This window comes from Branchiostoma belcheri, unplaced genomic scaffold (assembly GCF_001625305.1).
Source record: "Branchiostoma belcheri isolate BF01 breed outbred unplaced genomic scaffold, Haploidv18h27 scaffold284, whole genome shotgun sequence".
Taxonomy (NCBI): Eukaryota; Metazoa; Chordata; class Leptocardii; order Amphioxiformes; family Branchiostomatidae; genus Branchiostoma; species Branchiostoma belcheri.
Genome location: NW_017803892.1, coordinates 100,244 through 116,337, shown reverse-complemented (window position 1 = coordinate 116,337; position 16,094 = coordinate 100,244). Strand labels below are relative to the sequence as shown.

The following is a 16,094-nucleotide window of genomic DNA, read 5'->3' as shown; positions in this document are numbered from 1 at the left end:
GAATGTGACTGTACAAAGATCTCTTTCTTTAGAATAAATTTGAACTACCCATGTGTTTCTTTCACAATTCGAAATATTTAGAACTATTTCAAACAAATAACCAAATGGTAGATGTGGGTAATTGCCCCCATAAAAGTAGGTGCTAATCCTACTCTTCTGTCTTCCTCTGTGTATTTTTAGATTTCACTGCTGGACACTGGTGGCTCTTTTGTTGTAAGGCATCAATGCCTGACACCCAGGCAGTCTGCCCTGTACTTCACAGGGATGTGTGAATTACTTCCTTCCCATCCCACTGACCTATGTACAAAATGTTAGAAATAATTCGAAATAATGGTAAAAAATGGTAGAGTGCTGTTAGAAATATTTAGAAACTATTGGAAATGTCATAATCCACATCAGGAATATTTCAAACGTTTTAGAAAACCAGGGAATTATTTAGAATATTGACAAGATGTTCAAACTATTTCCAAATTATGAAATTTCTTAGACAAACAATTATAAAGAATTCAAAACATTTCTAAATAATGACAATAACAACCCACTCGGTGACGCGGAATTGACTCTAGTCACACTGGCCACATTTGTAGGGTTTCTCTCCTGTATGTCTTTTCATATGTACAATTAGGCTAGACCTGTGAACCGTCCTGTATCCACACTTCCCACACATGTAGGGTTTGTCTCCGGTGTGTTTAGCCATGTGTGAGTCTAAACTGACTTTATATGCAGCAGAATAGTCACACTGGTCACACTTGTAAGGTTTTTCCCCTGTATGTTTTCTCATGTGCCTGGATAGGTTACGTCTGTCAGCCGTCCTGTATCCACACTCCCCACGCATGTATGGCTTGTCTCCAGTGTGTCTAGCCATGTGTCGGTCTAAATGCCCCCTCCGTATAGAAGAATAGTCACACAGGTCACATTTGAAGCGTTTCTCCACAGTACCTTTCACCACAGGCCCGTCCGTCTGCTCTGTTTGACTCTGTACGGGAAGATGGACAGAGTTTACCCCGTAAGTTTCTTCCGATAGAATGTCCTCTTCCTTGTCCTGCTGTCCTCCCGTGACTGTTGCCGGGTCCTCGCTGCTGCTTGTCTCGTTCCCAGGGTGGAAAGTTGGCAGCTCGTCCGCTGGAATCTCACAGCTTCTTGGGTCCATAATTTTCTGAGATGAAAAATAAAATTTCTAAAATTGAAACTTCGAAAACGCGTCCATATACTACCCATGTCCATATTCCTGTGTCCCTACTAGTATGACCACAATGCCCAGTATGTTTGGAAAGACTAGTGTTATACATTAGAAAATTATGGAATACCAGATGCCCTATCTACAAATACATTAGGGCAATTGCCAGGAATACGCGCATGCCTAGAGGGCCCCAAGCACCGCTTAAGTATAGTGTAAACTGTCTTAATGTTGGAAACTGTTGTTTTTTTTGGAGATGGATGTTCATAGGTAAGGGATATTTTGGGCCATTTGATTTTGTAAGAAAAATGAGTTTGTGCCATGTTTGGGGTGTCCAGGCCAGAAAAGAAGTCCTGAGTTTGCATGCTCTTATCAGCTGGTGCCGACCTCGATTTTGCCGACGACATAGCTTTACTGGAAAACTGTATATCTTTTGCACAAAACCTATTCACCAGAGTTGAAAACTCATGCCAAAAAATTGGTTTGTACCTAAATGCATCTAAGACCAAGTATATGCACTTAAACCCAACATCAGTGGGTAATCCCCTAGCCTCCGATGGTACTACAATTGAGCGTGTTGCCGATTTTAAGTACCTAGGAGGCTACACTGACAGTGATCATGACATGAATGTTAGGATCGCCCAGGCGTGGAGCGCCCTCCATTCACTGCACAAAGTTTGGAAATCCTCCATTAGAAAACAAACTAAAACAAAAGTATTTCAAGCATGTATTGGAGCTATTCTTTTATACGGATCCGATTCTTGGGTCATGAACACTATGAGATCCAAGAAACTTGACAGTACTTACACTAAGATGTTGCGTGTAGTCTATAACATACCCTGGTGTAAACACATCACAAACAAACAGTTATATGGAGCACTCCCAAACATCACCACGGTAGTGAAAAGACGTCGGCTCAGCCTTGCGGGTCATGTGACTCGTGGTACAGAACCAGCGGGTCGATTGCTACTCTGGACTCCAGAGGCAAAAAGGAGGATTGGGCGTCCAATCACAACACTCAAGGGTCTTATCCAGTCTGACACTGGCCTACAAGGAGTGGAACTTTTGTCTGCTATGAAAGACAGAAAGTACTGGCGACAAAACTTCACACCTCAGAAGAGGATGAGTAAAGAAGAAGAAGAATCAGCTGGTGATATAGGTCAAAGGTCACTTATGAAAATTTGTCCTAGCGTTTAGATGCCTTTAGCAGTATAGAATTTCTTGATATCAACAAATTCGACAGTTTAGAGGCCCTATGAATGTGTGCTCTAGATGGGATTTTACTCAGGTAGATGACTTTGCACACCTTCTTTCTTACATGTTTTTTATGCACTTCAATGGGAGAGGCCATCACCGGTCTTTGCCCATTATATTCAATATGCCCCCCTCCCATGAATACCTTAGATAATTCAAGTATCTGCGGTTGTACCGCAACACAGGGAGTGTAGGCTGTACAAAAAGGTTTTACCTGTCTCTCAAAACTGCCCAGAGTAGGTTGGAAATCGCCTCAGATTGGAGAGAAATGACACCCTCGCACGGCTCAAAATGGCGGAAAAACGTAATCAAACGTCAAACCATACTGATGGGGTAAAGGTCAAAGTTGACAAACCTGATTACCCAGTTCCCGGAATATGTAGGTAGGGACGCCTTACCGGATATTGGACTATCGTTTGCTATTTTTATTTTGAACAGCAGTTATTCTGCGGTGCTGAACACTACAATTGATGTAGAAGAAAGAAGAAGAAATATGTCGACAAAAAGGAAAATATATTTTTCAAATGGATGTAGTTTTGATTTTGATGAATGGTACATGTTACCTCATTTCACAACGTGGGCACAATGAATTCAAATAAACATGTGCAACAAGTTTGTAAAGGCTTCAGCATTTCAATCTTTCTTTGCACTATATATAGTATTAGAACGTAACTAAACAATAACATTAGCAGCTATAAAACACATGAGTAACTACAAATAATGGTTCAAAATATGGCAACGATTTTAGAACGGTAGTGTTTCTATTAATTACGTTCGCATGTATTATGATCAATGTATAAGTGATATAGAACATTATCAACACAGCATATGGAAAATAAGGTACATGTATTAAAATACTAATTATTGTGTACAGAGACATATAAAAAAATTCGTCTTAATATACATCAGTCACATTTATTTTGCAATAACTCGAGTAGTTACATAAAGGGCTAATCTCAAACGTAGGCTTGATTTTGTGGTTACATAGAAAAAAAACCGTCACCAGCGCTGTTTCCGCAATAACAAGACTCATACTCATAGGTTTTGTCATTTTTTGAGATTTGACCATGTGAAGATCTGTTTGGATGTTTAACCATGTATGATGTAGTCACATCTGTCTCATTTGTAACATTTTTCATCTGTATATTTGACTAAAAGTCTAACGGTTCCGAAGTAGTGGTTGTGTTCTTTTCCTGTATGGTTCTTCCTATGCGGGACGGACGAGATAAGTTTGTTATTAGCAGTTCGCTCACATGCGGCGTTCCTCTGTTGTGTGTTTAGCCCTGTGTTTGTCAAAATATCGCTTCTGTATAGTGGAAAAGTCACATTGGTCAACCCTGCATGGTCTTTCTCCTGTATGCTTTATCATATGCTTTGATAGGTTAGACCTGTCAGCCGTCCTGTATCCACACTCTCCACACATATGTGTTTTGTGTCAAGTGTTTAGCCATGTGCAGGTTTAAACTGTTTTTATGTGCAGCAGAATAGTCACACAGGTCTTATTTGTAGGGTTTTTCCCCAGTATGTTTTCTCATATGTTTAGTTAGGCTAGACCTGTCAGTCGTCCTGTATCCACACTCCTCACACATGTAGGGTTTGTCTCCGGTGTGTTTAGTCATGTGTTTGTCTAAATCACCTTTCTGTGCAGCAGACTGGTCACATTTGTACGGTTTTTCTCCCGTATGTCTTGTCATATGCACTGTTAGGAAAGACCTGCAAGCTGTCCTAAATCCACACTCCCCACACATGTAGGGTTTGTCTCCAGTATGTTTAGCCTTGTGTCGGTCTAAGTTTGCCTTCTGTGCAGTAGAATAGTCGCAACGGTCACACTTGTAAGGTTTGTTACCTGTATGTTTTCTCATATGCCTGGATAGGTGAGACCTATCAGCCGTCATAAAGCCACACTCCCCACACATGTAGGGTTTGTTTCCAGTGTGTTTAGACATGTGCCGGTCTAAATCGTCTTTCTGCGAAGCAGAATATTCACACTTGTCACAACTGTATGGCCTTTCTCCTGTATGTTTTCTCATATATACGGTTAGGTTAGATCTTTCGGCTGTCCTGTATCCACACTCCCCACACATGTAGGGTTTGTTTCCAGTGTGTTTAGCTATGTGTGAGTCTAAATGGTCTTTCCGTGCAGTAGAATATTTGCCCTGGTCACACTTGTAACGTTTATCCACAGTACCTTTCACCACAGGCCCGTCCGTCTGCTCTGTTTTACTCTGTATGGGAGGATGGACAGAGTTTACCCCGTACGTTTCCTCCGATAGAATGTCCTCTTCCTTGTCCTGATGTCCTCCCGTGTCTGTTGCCGGGTCCTCGCTGCTGCTTGTCTCGTTCCTAGGGTGCACAGTTGGCAGCTCGTCCACAGGAATCTCACAGCTTCTCCAGTCCATCATTTTCTAGGACCAAAAATTAAACATCAGAAATTTTCATAGAAAAATTTCCATAAGCAAGTAATTTTATCGATGATATCAGCGCGCGCATTAATTTTCGCCTGATTTTGACAATTTTTTTTTTCCTTCTGACAGTGATCAACATTCCGAAAATAGGCAAAGGTAGCCTGGATGCCAGACCCAAAGCACACTGGACACAAAATATCCTTGCACACTGAGATATTTTGTGTCCAGTGTGCTCTGAGTCTGGCATCTAGGCTAAGGCAAAGGTGGATGTCATGCCAAGACGGAAGGTGGATGTCAGATAACTATGAAGACAGGAGACAAGAAAAGGCCCTGATGTCATGCTTCTTACTTTGATGCAGTGATATGTGATACTGGCTGTGTATATGTGATGCTCCTACTGACTCAAAAGCCATTTGTACAATTATGATTGAGTCAAAATTTTAAATTGAAGGAACCTTGCTTTTTTTTGCCCGCCTTGTTTTTTTTAGCCCGCTCGCATTAGATTTGGAATCTGCGAAAGATGTCATCCATAAAATTTACTTTCTGTGGATCCCTACGATCCCCATGGCCAGTATGTTTAAAAAGTCCGGTGATTATTCACATTGCAAAAACTATGGAGTATCAGATGATCAGATGTCCTATCTAGGTCGATCTGCCCACCCCCCTCCCCATATAAACCTTAGATAAATAAAAAAAAACCTTAGATAATTCACGCATCACGATTTGAGTATCTGCTGCAGTACCGCGACTCACCGAGTGTAGATTGTAGAAAAAGGTCTTACCTGTCTATCAAAACTGCGCAGAGTAGGTTTAGAGCCGAAGTCAGTTGGAAATCGCCTCAGATTGGAGAGAAATGCAAAATTAAAATGAGCTAAATAACTTTAAAACTGTTTTTTTGGTGGAACTTTTGTTGAACCCTTGGCATTTTTGTGGTGGATCGTACAAAGTAGGGTTTTGAGTGAATGTTTTTGCAAAAAAAGTGGAGGTTTTTCATGAAGTTGCCTTGTTATTAGCTTTTCTGTTGCCACACACCCCTCCTGCCTACCACCTTGGAATCAACCTGGGATATGGGGTCAAAGTGCGCCTGTGTTTGGGAAACAGCTGTAGTTCGAGTTTCGCCGTCCACTTTCCCCCGAAACGTCTTGTAGGTCCATTTCAATAAATGGGCTAACATATGAAGGTGAGTTTGTGTCACTAAAACTTTGTAAAGGTGATATATGATGCCCATTTTTATGCCTGTTTTTCTATATGTTTCAATGCAGCACCCTTTAAGAAGAGTCTCCCCTATACGGTTTTGGACTGCCCCCCTCCCCAGAGATTCTGAGCTATTTACGGCTGTTTTCGCCCCTGTCTGTCTGAACTTTGACCTGAAAAGACACTAGACACGTGTGAAGATTCCTCTCAACCATCATCTATTCATTCTTTTGTACATTTTCGGACATTTTCACCTGTTTTTACCATGGATAATTACAATAGGCTGTGTGCCCACTGGTGTCGGGAAAACAGAGTGAAAATACAGTCAAAGACTCGTCCCCACCCCACTAAACCTTGTTTACTGTGGACTGGGGGGAAGACAGCATCATCACGCATCATCTACGGTATGATCAACGTATCGTGGATGTCTCGGAGGCACCTAGAAAAGCGAACAAAGTTGCACGCCCATAGGATGGCATACATGGCTTACACCGGTAATCTGGACATTACAGATCTACAAGTATCTCATTTATGTCATGTATCACTTTGTGCCCGCATAGACCATCTGTCCCTGGAACCTGGCTACATCAATAACAGTCGGAAACCGTGCCAGTCCCTAGGGCATTGCATCGGCGGCCACGGTCCGTATCGTCCGTGCATGTTTAACTAGCTGTAGACTACATCTTCCTCCTCTGATTCTGAACCCGTGTACGTGTAGTCGTCTTCAGGCTCCGCATCTCCCGATTGGCTGTAAACGTGATCTTGTCTGTAGTCTGGGCGCGGCTTCTTCCTCGGCGACTTCCGTACTCCCTTGGACAGCTCCTCTTCCACTTTCTCGCTCCTGTACGTGCCCTCTTCTCTGCTCTCGTCATACTGCTGGAATTTCTTCATTATGTTTGCCTTTTTCCGTTTCTTATTTGCTGACTCCTGCTTGTACGCCCGCTTATAATCCCGCCTCTTTCTCATCCCTTCCAGGGCTTTGACAGCGTTCGAGTGCTTCGAGAGTGGAATACCTGCTGCCAGTCTCTTCATTGCAACGGAGAGCCCAGTGCCATTGTTGGAGGCGCGGAGTGCAGAGGCTATCCTCCCGGCTGCCTCCCAGCCAGTGTGCGGAAACGGGTAATATTTTTTGGTTGGCTCTTTGTGATTTGACGGTTCACAGATTCAGCTTGTTGGTTTCGGCTGCATGTCTTGTCTGTTCTAGCATGTCTGGTCCAAGTCTCTTCTTCATTATGTCTCCTAACACTCTACAGTCCGATCTGTCCGGACGGAGTAGTCCTCTTGTCTTCTCGCTCATCTTGTCAAACTTCCACACAGAAGGATGCCTGCATACCTGGGACTTTTGGTGGCACTCGCTGTGGTCACCGGCATAGCAGCTGGGTATGACTTCCATGGCCTTCTTCATCGCTCTTTCCATACCCAGCTTATCTCTCATCCCAATCCGTTCAATGGCTGCATGGTGTTCAGCATTTAGGCGCTGAGCCAGATGGCAGATCATCACCAAACCTGTTCTTCACAATTTGTCGTAAGCTGGCAGTTTTCCCCGGAAACATGTTTTTAGAGAACGTTGTGTTGCTGATTTTCTTTGCAACACTTCTGCTTAGATGAACATAGCAACGCTCCTGTTTGGTTCATTGCCCCGCCTCCTAACGCATCACTTTCGCCATTCCTCTGTAGGTATGTCCGTCCCCATCCCCGACGTGTCCCCCGACTCTGACTCCCTTCTTCAGCAAAGTTTTGGCCATGGCTTCTCCTGCCTCCTCCTCTCCTTAACAAACATGTCAGTCACTTTAAGACACAAGTATAATTTTTTTTTAACGTACGCTTCTTTTTTGTGTGTTTCTGATTAAATCGGACTGACCGTCAGGAGAACTGTTTGCACCCTCCTCAGAAATGTAAGGCTTCCCATGTTTGAATGTTTATTAACGATTGTCTCTATTCTGAGAAATAATAGTCTTCTCTGAATACTATAATTTTATGCTAACGAAACTGCACAACTGTTACCAGTGTAACATTTTCACCTGTATGTTCGGCTAAAATTGAGAAAGTTCCGAACTAGTTGTGTGGTTTCTTTCCTATTTGGTTCTTCCTATGCTGGACGTTGACAGATGAGATATGCTTGCCATCCGCACTACGCTCACATACTCGGTTTCTTAGCAGTGTGTTTAGCAATGTGTTTGTCTAACGACCGCTTCTGTGCAACAGAATCGTCACACTGATCGCCTTTGTAGGGTTTGTCTCCAGTGTGTTTAGCCATGTGAAGGTTCAAAGTCGTCTTGAGTGCAGCAGAATGGTTAAACTGGTCATATTTTGTATGGCATCTCTCCTGTATGATTTTTCATGTCTGGATAGGATATACCTGGCGATTGTCCTGTATCCACATTCTCCACACATGTAGGGTTTGCCCCCAGTATGTTTAGTCATGTGTCGGTCCAAATCACCTTCCTGTGTAGCAGAATAACCACACTGGTCACATTTGTAGGGCCTTTCCCCAATGTTTTATATGCTTGGAGAGGTTGGACCTGTAAGCTCTCCTGTATCCACACTTTTCACATGTCGTTTTGCTCCAGGGTGTTGAGCCATGTGTCGGTCCAAACTACATTTCTTAGAAACAGAAAAGTCACACCGGTCACATTTGTAAGGTTTCTCACCTGTATGTTTTCTCATATGCCTGCGAAGGCCAGACATGTCAGTGGTCCTATATCCACACTCCCCACACATGAAGGGCCTTTCCCCAGTATGTTTTTTCATATGCACGGATAGGGCAGACCTGTAAGCTGTCCTGTATCCGCACTTCTTACACATGTAGGGTCTTTCTCCAGTGTGTTTGAACAAGTGTTTGTCCAAATCACGTTTCTCTGCAGCAGAATAGTCACACTGGTCACATTTGTAAGGTTTTTCTCCTGTATGTCTTCTCATATGTACAGTTAGATGGGTCCTATCAGGCGCCCTGTATCCGCACTCCCCACACATGCGGGATGCCTCGTTAGTATGTTTGAACAAGTGTTTGTTCAAATCACATTTCCTTGCACCAGAATAGTCACACTGGTCACATTTGTATGGTTTCTCACCTGTATGCTTTGCCATATGCACTGTTAGGTAAGACATGTTAGCCGCCCTGTATCCACACTCCTTACACATGTGGGGTGCCTCTTCGGGATGTTTGAACAAGTGTTTGTCCAAATCACATTTCTTTGTAGCAGAATAGTCACACTGGTGACATTTGTAGGGTTTCTCACCTGTATGCTTTCTCATATGAACTGTTTGTTTAGACCTCGAAGCTGTCCTATATCCGCACTCCCCACACATGTAGGGTTTGTCTCCGGTGTGTTTAGCCATGTGTATGTCTAAACTGACTTTATGTGCAGCAGAATAGTCACACTGGTCACATTTGTAAGGTTTTTCACCAGTATGTTTTTTCATGTGCCTGGATATGTTACAGCTGACAGCCGTCCTATATCCACACTCCCCACACATGTAGAGTTTGTCTCCAGTGTGTTTGGTCATGTGCTGATCTAAACTAATTTTTTGTGCAGCAGAATAGTCACACTGGTCACATTTGTAGGGTTTTTCACCAGTGTGTTTTCTCATATGTACTGACAGGCTACGCTTGTAGGCTGTCCTGTATCCACACTCCCCACACATGTGGGGTTTTTCTCCGGTGTGTTTATTCATGTGTTCGTTTAAAGCCTCCTTTCTTGCAGTAGAATAGTCACACTGGTCACATTTGTACCGTTTGTCCACAGTACCTTTCACCACAGGCCCGTCCGTCTGCTCTGTTTGACTCTGTACGGGAGGATGGACAGAGTTTACCCCGTACGTTTCCTCCGATAGAATGTCCTCTTCCTTGTCCTGCTGTCCTCCCGTGACTGTTGCCGGGTCCTTGCTGCTGCTTGTCTCGTTCCTAGGGTGCACAGTTGGCAGCTCGTCCGTAGGAATCTCACAGCTTCTTCGGTCCATAATGTTCTTAGAACTAAAACAAAATATTGGAAGTTGAAGGATAAAAAAAACAACGTTTTTGTAGTACCGAAGTCTATATTATTATAACTCTAGGAACACCTTGGCCAGTATGTCCGTAAAGGCCAGTAGTCATTCACATTAGAAAATCATGGAGTATCCTTTGTCTATCTTTTGTCTATAATAGCATGTCAACATTATACATGTATATCCGATGTGCCCCCCTCCCCATGAATAACCTAGATTTTTTTTACGCATTACGACATATGAAGTATCTGCTGCGGTACCGTGACACAGCGAGTGTAGGCTGTATAAAAAGGTCTTACCTGTCTTTCGAAACTGCCAAAAGTAGGTTTAAAGTCTAAGTAAGTTGGAAATCACCTCAGATTGAAGAGAAATGACACCCTCAAACGGCTCAAAATGGCGGACAAGCGTAATCAAAGGTCAAATCAATAGTGACAAAGGTCAAATCAATAGTGACAAAGGTCAAAGTTGACAAACCTGATTATCCAGATTAGTAGCTACTTGACGGCTTGACGGATATTGCAATTTTGTCTATCGGTTAAAACAAGACTATTCTACAATTAAAACACGTGTAGAAGATAAAAAGAAGAAAGAAAGACGACTAGAAAATATTAATGTTGTAATAGTTACTACAAAACATTCTTATATATTATAATAGCATGTCAAAAATGAGCTAATATATACGAATATATCGAAACTATCACTGCATACATCCTCATATTTGTCTTTTTTGGCCTTTTTATCTTGGCCACAAATGATTTGACCGTAGAACAAATTGTCGTTTAAGCCGAAAGACAAAATTACAATACCCGGGAAGACGTTCTAAGGGACATAAACCTGGATCTGGGTAATCAGGTCTTTCAACTTTAACCTTTGCCCCATCTGTATGCTTCGACCTTTGATTACGCTTGTCCGCCATTTTGACACGTGCAAGGGGTGTCTTTTGTCTCCAAACGAGTCGATTTTAAGCTTACTTCAACTCTTAACCTACGCTGGGTAGTTTTGATAGACAGGTAAGACCTTTGCGTACCTCCTACCCGCTTTGTATCGCGGTACTGCAGCAGATACTGCAGCAGATACTTCAAATCATGATGCATGAAAATTCTAATCTAAGGGATTAGATATACATAGGGAGGGGGGCACATCGAATGTAAATATACCAGGACATTTGATTGATACATCGTTTTCTAAATGAATTATAATTGTTCTCTTCTTTTAAAAATCTTACTATATCAAAACTTCATTATCTTTCACAACTCGTACAGTACAGGCTACAGCAATGTAAATTATAATAAAGTATAGGCATGTACTGAACAAAGTTATGAAAATATTAATTTTTCGACGTGAGAGCCTGAGGGGTTACCTAGATATTTTTAAAAAAAATTGCCATTGTTCATTGAACATGTGTTCATGTATTTGAATAGTCTATTTTACAAAAGAAAATTTGGTTTAAGGTCTTTGATAAAGCATATATATCAAGCATATATCATATACATAGTAGCAACTATATAATAATTCAAATGTCAGGGGAGCCAGAGTATACAGTGCAAGTTTACTAGTATACAGTGCAATTTTACGGAATACAGTGCAATCGTATTGGTATACAGTGCAATTTTACTGCTAGTAATGACGTAACCTGGGCCCGGCTTTTCAGGGACGCCGCTGACGGAGCGTGCTCACGTCTTTCTGTGTTTTTCGAGCGAATTTGGACCTTTCTCATAGATAGACCTTTAGTCAATTCACTACACAGGGCATGTTACTACGAATTCGCTGGAAAAAGACAGAAGTATTAATGAGTCAGCGGCGTCCGCCATCTTGAAACTGAGAAGTCAGGGAAAGCTGGGTCCAAGTCACGTGATTCAACGTCACTAGTAAAATTGCACTGTATTCCGTAAAATTGTACTGTATTCTAGTACGATTGCACTTTATTCCGGAAACTTGCACTGTATACTAATACGATTGCACTGCATTCCGTAAAATTGCACTGTATACTAGTAAACATGCACTGTATGCCGTAAAATTGCACTGTATACAATGGCACCCCTGAATGTACAACTGCACAATTATAGACCGTTTATAATGATATTTTCGTCAATAAGTCAGGATCTGGTTGGTACAACGTTTCCACCAGCTACAGAACTGTTTTCAACTTTTCTTACTATACTAATACAGTACAGTACTAATATCCGTAATATGTGTACAAAACTAATTAGGAAAGCGAAGTACAACCACCGGCTTAGCCTCTGTCTTGGTTTAGTAAATACATCCTCTAATCCTAAACACTGGTGGTCTGTTTCCAAAGAAATTTTTATGGGTAAGATTGATCGTACGTTACCACCTTTACTCGAAAACGGATGTACTGTTACGGACGACAAGACCAAGGCTAATGTCTTCAATCGCTACTTTGCATCTCAAACGCAACTCAACACATTGGGCGCCTCTCTTCCCTTGTTTACTCTTAGAACAGAGTCTGTTATTGACTCAATCGTCTGCTCCCCCCTTGATGTTTACAAAGTTTTGTGCGATCTTAATGTTAACAAGGCCACAGGACCCGACGGCCTAGGAAATAGACTCTTAAAAAATGTTGCCCAGTCACTAGCCGCCCCTTTATCATCATTGTTTAACGTTTCACTACAGTACGGACATTTTCCAAAAATTTGGAAATGCTCGAATGTTGTGCCCGTGCACAAGAAAGGAGACAAGCAGATTAAGGAAAACTACAGACCCATATCCCTCCTATGTTGTGTGTCAAAGGTCTTTGAAAGAATAGTCCATAATCAACTGTCCTCATACTTCCACAGGAACAAGCTTCTCACTGACCGTAATGCCGGGTTCGCCTTGGGAGATTCCACCGTTAATTCATTGACCTATTTAGTCAACAAAATTCATCAAGCACTTGGCCAAGGCCTCGAAACCCGTGCAGTTTTTCTTGACATATCTAAAGCTTTTGATAAGGTTTGGCATGGGGGATTAATCTTTAAGTTGCGACAACTAGGAGTCACTGGGTCTCTCTTAGTATGGATTGAATCCTACCTGAGCGATCGTAAACAGCGAGTTGTTATAAACGGGATGTGCTCTGAATGGCTATCAATTGATGCAGGTGTTCCACAAGGGTCACTTCTCGGCCCATTGCTCTTTCTTGTATTTATAAATGACCTTGTTGACAACCTACGAACAGATTCCCGTCTTTTTGCTGATGACACCGCACTGTTAGAGATAATCATGGATCCCGTTGTCTCAGCGAACAGACTGAATCATGATCTCAGTGTAGTGTCAGACTGGTCAGACCAGTGGCTTGTAACATTCAATCCCGGCAAAACAGAACTGATGACTTTTTCCTCTAAAAGAAGAAAGGTTCTTCACCCACCACTATACTTTAGAGGTGTTCAGCTGACTGAAACCCCCTCTCACCAGCACCTTGGCTTACATCTCACTCCAAATTTATCATGGTCACTCCACGTGTCAACTCTGGTGACGAAAGCAATGAAGCGAGTTAACTTGTTGACAAGAATATCAAATTTTGTGCCACGGAAAACGCTTGAAATCTTGTACAAAGCCATGATACGTCCTTTACTTGAGTACGCCAATGTTGCCTGGTGTGGTGTTCTTAAGAAGGATTCAGACCTCCTCGAGTCAGTCCAGGTGTCCGCTGCCCGGGCTTGCACAGGCGCAATGAGAGGGACGAATCACCACCGCATTCTATGTGACGTCGGTTGGGAAACACTTGCCAACAGACGCGAAAAGGTCAAACTTGTTCACTTGTATAAAATGGCCAATGGCTTAGTTCCCAAATATCTACAAGACTTGGTTCCCCCACTTATCCGTGATTCCACCCCTTATGGCCTGCGTACTGACCAGAATTATCTCCCTTTTACCCTCAAAACTGAAAAGTACAAAAAATCTTTCTTGCCTTCTGCTGTTTTCTCTTGGAACAAGTTACCCCAGACCGCCAAAGAATCCCCATCCATTCGTGCATTCAAAAATGAATTAGAGTCTTGCTTTGATAGCATGCCCAGACATCCTCACTACTCTCACGGCCACGGACACCATGTGACTCACCTTACCAGACTCAGGCTTGGTTTCAGCCAGCTGAACTACCACCTATTCCAGCATCACTGTATCAGTAGTCCCGAGTGCAAATGTGGGCATCCAAATGAGACACCAGAACACTATTTATTACACTGCAAATGTTATAATACTGAAAGGACCAAAATGTTGTTATCCATATCTTGCCTTNACATAAAATCACATAATCATCTAGGACATAGGCAAATGTGAAATTATGTGAAGCATTTTCACATAAAATAACATTCTGACCTCTTGTGTGAAAAAATGTGATTTGAACTTCACATAATTTCACATTTGACTCCTTTCAGTTTGCGGGGTAAAACCGCTTCACATTTCTTCACATCTTCTCACATTTTGAATTCACATTTTTTTTGGCCATGTTTTCGGGTTGTGTGATTTCACATAATCGATTCACATTTTTCAAACAGTTACATTGTTTCACATAAAATAACATTTGACGATTCACATTTTGAAAAAAAATCACATTTTGGGTTTCACATATTTCTAATGGGATTCACATTACATCACATTTTTTCACATTTCATTAAAATTTTGCACGGAATTCACATAATTTTCACATTCATGCACCTATATATATATAGCAGCTGTATATGACTTCCATGGCCTTGTTCATCGCTCTTCCCGTACCCAGCTTATCTCTCATTCCCATCCGTGCAATGGCTGCATGGTGTTCAGCATTTAGGCGCTGAGCCAGATCATCACCAATCATCACCAAACTTGTTCTTCATAATTTGTCGTAAGCTGGCAGTTTTCCCCGGAAACATGTTTTTAGAGAACGTTGTGGTGCTGATTTTCTTTGCAACACTTCTGCTTAGATGAACATAGCAACGCTCCTGTTTGGTTCATTGCCCCGCCTCCTAACGCATCACTTTCGCCATTCCTCCGTAGGTATTCCGTCCCCATCCCCGACGTGTCCCCCGACTCTGACTCCCTTCTTCAGCAAAGTTTTGGCCATGGCTTCTCCTGCCTCCTCCTCTGCTTAACAAACATGTCAGTCACTTTAAGACACAAGTACATTTTTTTAACGTACGCTTCTTTTTTGTGTGTTTGTGATTAAATCGGACTGACCGTCAGCAGAACTGTTTGCACCCACCTCAGAAATGTAAGGCTTCCCATGTTTGAATGTTTATTAACGATTGTCTCTATTCTGAGAAATAATAGTCTTCTCTGAATACTATAATTTTATGCTAACGAAACTGCACAACTGTTACCAGTGTAACATTTTTCACCTTATGTTCGGCTAAAATTGAGAAAGTTCCGAACTAGTTGTGTGGTTTCTTTCCTATTTGGTTCTTCCTATGCGGGACGTTGACAGATGAGATATGCTTGCCATCCGCACTACGCTCACATACTCGGTTTCTTAGCAGTGTGTTTAGCAATGTGTTTGTCTAACGACCGCTTCTGTGCAACAAAATCGTCACACTGATCGCCTTTGTAGGGTTTGTCTCCAGTGTGTTTAGCCATGTGAAGGTTTGAAGTCGTCTTGAGTGCAGCAGAATAGTCACACTGGTCACATTTGTATGGCATCTCTCCTGTATGATTTTTCATATGTCTGGATGGGATATACCTGGCGGTTGTCCTGTATCCACACTCTCCACACATGTAGGGTTTGCCCCCAGTATGTTTAGCCTGTGTCGGTCCAAATCACCTTCCTGTGCAGCAGAATAACCACACTGGTCACATTTGTAGGGCCTTTCCCCAGTATGTGTTTTTATATGCTTGGGGAGGTTGGACCTGTAAGCTGTCCTGCATCCACACTTCTCACACATCGTTTTTCTCCAGGGTGTTGAGCCATGTGTCGGTCCAAACTACATTTCTGAGAAGCAGAAAAGTCACACTGGTCACATTTGTAAGGTTTCTCACCTGTATGTTTTCTCATATGCCTCCGAAGGCCAGACATGTCAGTGGTCCTGTATCCACACTCCCCACACATGTAGGGCCTTTCCTCAGTATGTTTTTTCATATGCACGGATAGGGCAGACCTGTAAGCTGTC

General features: G+C 42.3%; 4 protein-coding genes and 3 pseudogenes across 4 annotated transcripts in view; 1 reads left to right on the top strand and 6 right to left on the bottom strand.

The window, feature by feature from the left end:
* The window catches only part of LOC109472817 (gastrula zinc finger protein XlCGF57.1-like), a 14,482-nt gene extending 11,738 nt beyond the window's left edge, over positions 1–2,744 (bottom strand). The window contains exons 1-2 of the mRNA XM_019772679.1: positions 2,646–2,744; positions 620–1,156 (exon numbers count right to left, since the gene is read on the bottom strand). Of these exons, the coding sequence (XP_019628238.1) occupies positions 620–1,150 (531 nt within the window). The 5' untranslated portion in view covers positions 1,151–1,156; positions 2,646–2,744. The remainder of the gene's footprint in view (positions 1–619; positions 1,157–2,645) is intronic.
* The window catches only part of LOC109472815 (asialoglycoprotein receptor 2-like), a 63,481-nt gene that overhangs the window by 37,868 nt on the left and 9,519 nt on the right, over positions 1–16,094 (bottom strand). The window lies entirely within an intron of this gene.
* LOC109472822 (zinc finger protein 525-like) lies at positions 3,894–4,879 on the bottom strand. The gene is made up of 2 exons (XM_019772682.1): positions 4,592–4,879; positions 3,894–4,507 (listed from the first exon to the last, which is right to left on the bottom strand). Exons 1-2 carry the CDS (start codon positions 4,831–4,833, stop codon positions 3,931–3,933), a joined length of 819 nt encoding a protein of 272 aa, XP_019628241.1. The 5' UTR covers positions 4,834–4,879; the 3' UTR covers positions 3,894–3,930.
* On the bottom strand, positions 6,338–7,778 carry LOC109472820 (annotated as a pseudogene).
* Positions 8,260–10,428, bottom strand: LOC109472816 (annotated as a pseudogene).
* LOC109472819 (zinc finger protein 239-like) overlaps positions 10,920–16,094 on the top strand; it is a 10,713-nt gene continuing 5,538 nt past the window's right edge. The window contains exon 1 of the mRNA XM_019772680.1: positions 10,920–11,024. The gene's annotated coding sequence lies outside the window, so the exon portion shown is untranslated. The remainder of the gene's footprint in view (positions 11,025–16,094) is intronic.
* Positions 15,148–16,084, bottom strand: LOC109472828 (annotated as a pseudogene).

Excerpts from the sequence above, each read along its gene's own strand:
- LOC109472822 (XM_019772682.1), bottom strand. The coding sequence starts at position 4,833 with ATGATGGACTGGAGAAGCTGTGAGATTCCTGTGGACGAGCTGCCAACT. Across the intron at positions 4,508-4,591 it reads GATAAACGTTACAAGTGTGA|GGAGTGTGGATACAGGACAG; the intron begins CCAGGGCAAATA and ends CTACATGTGTGG.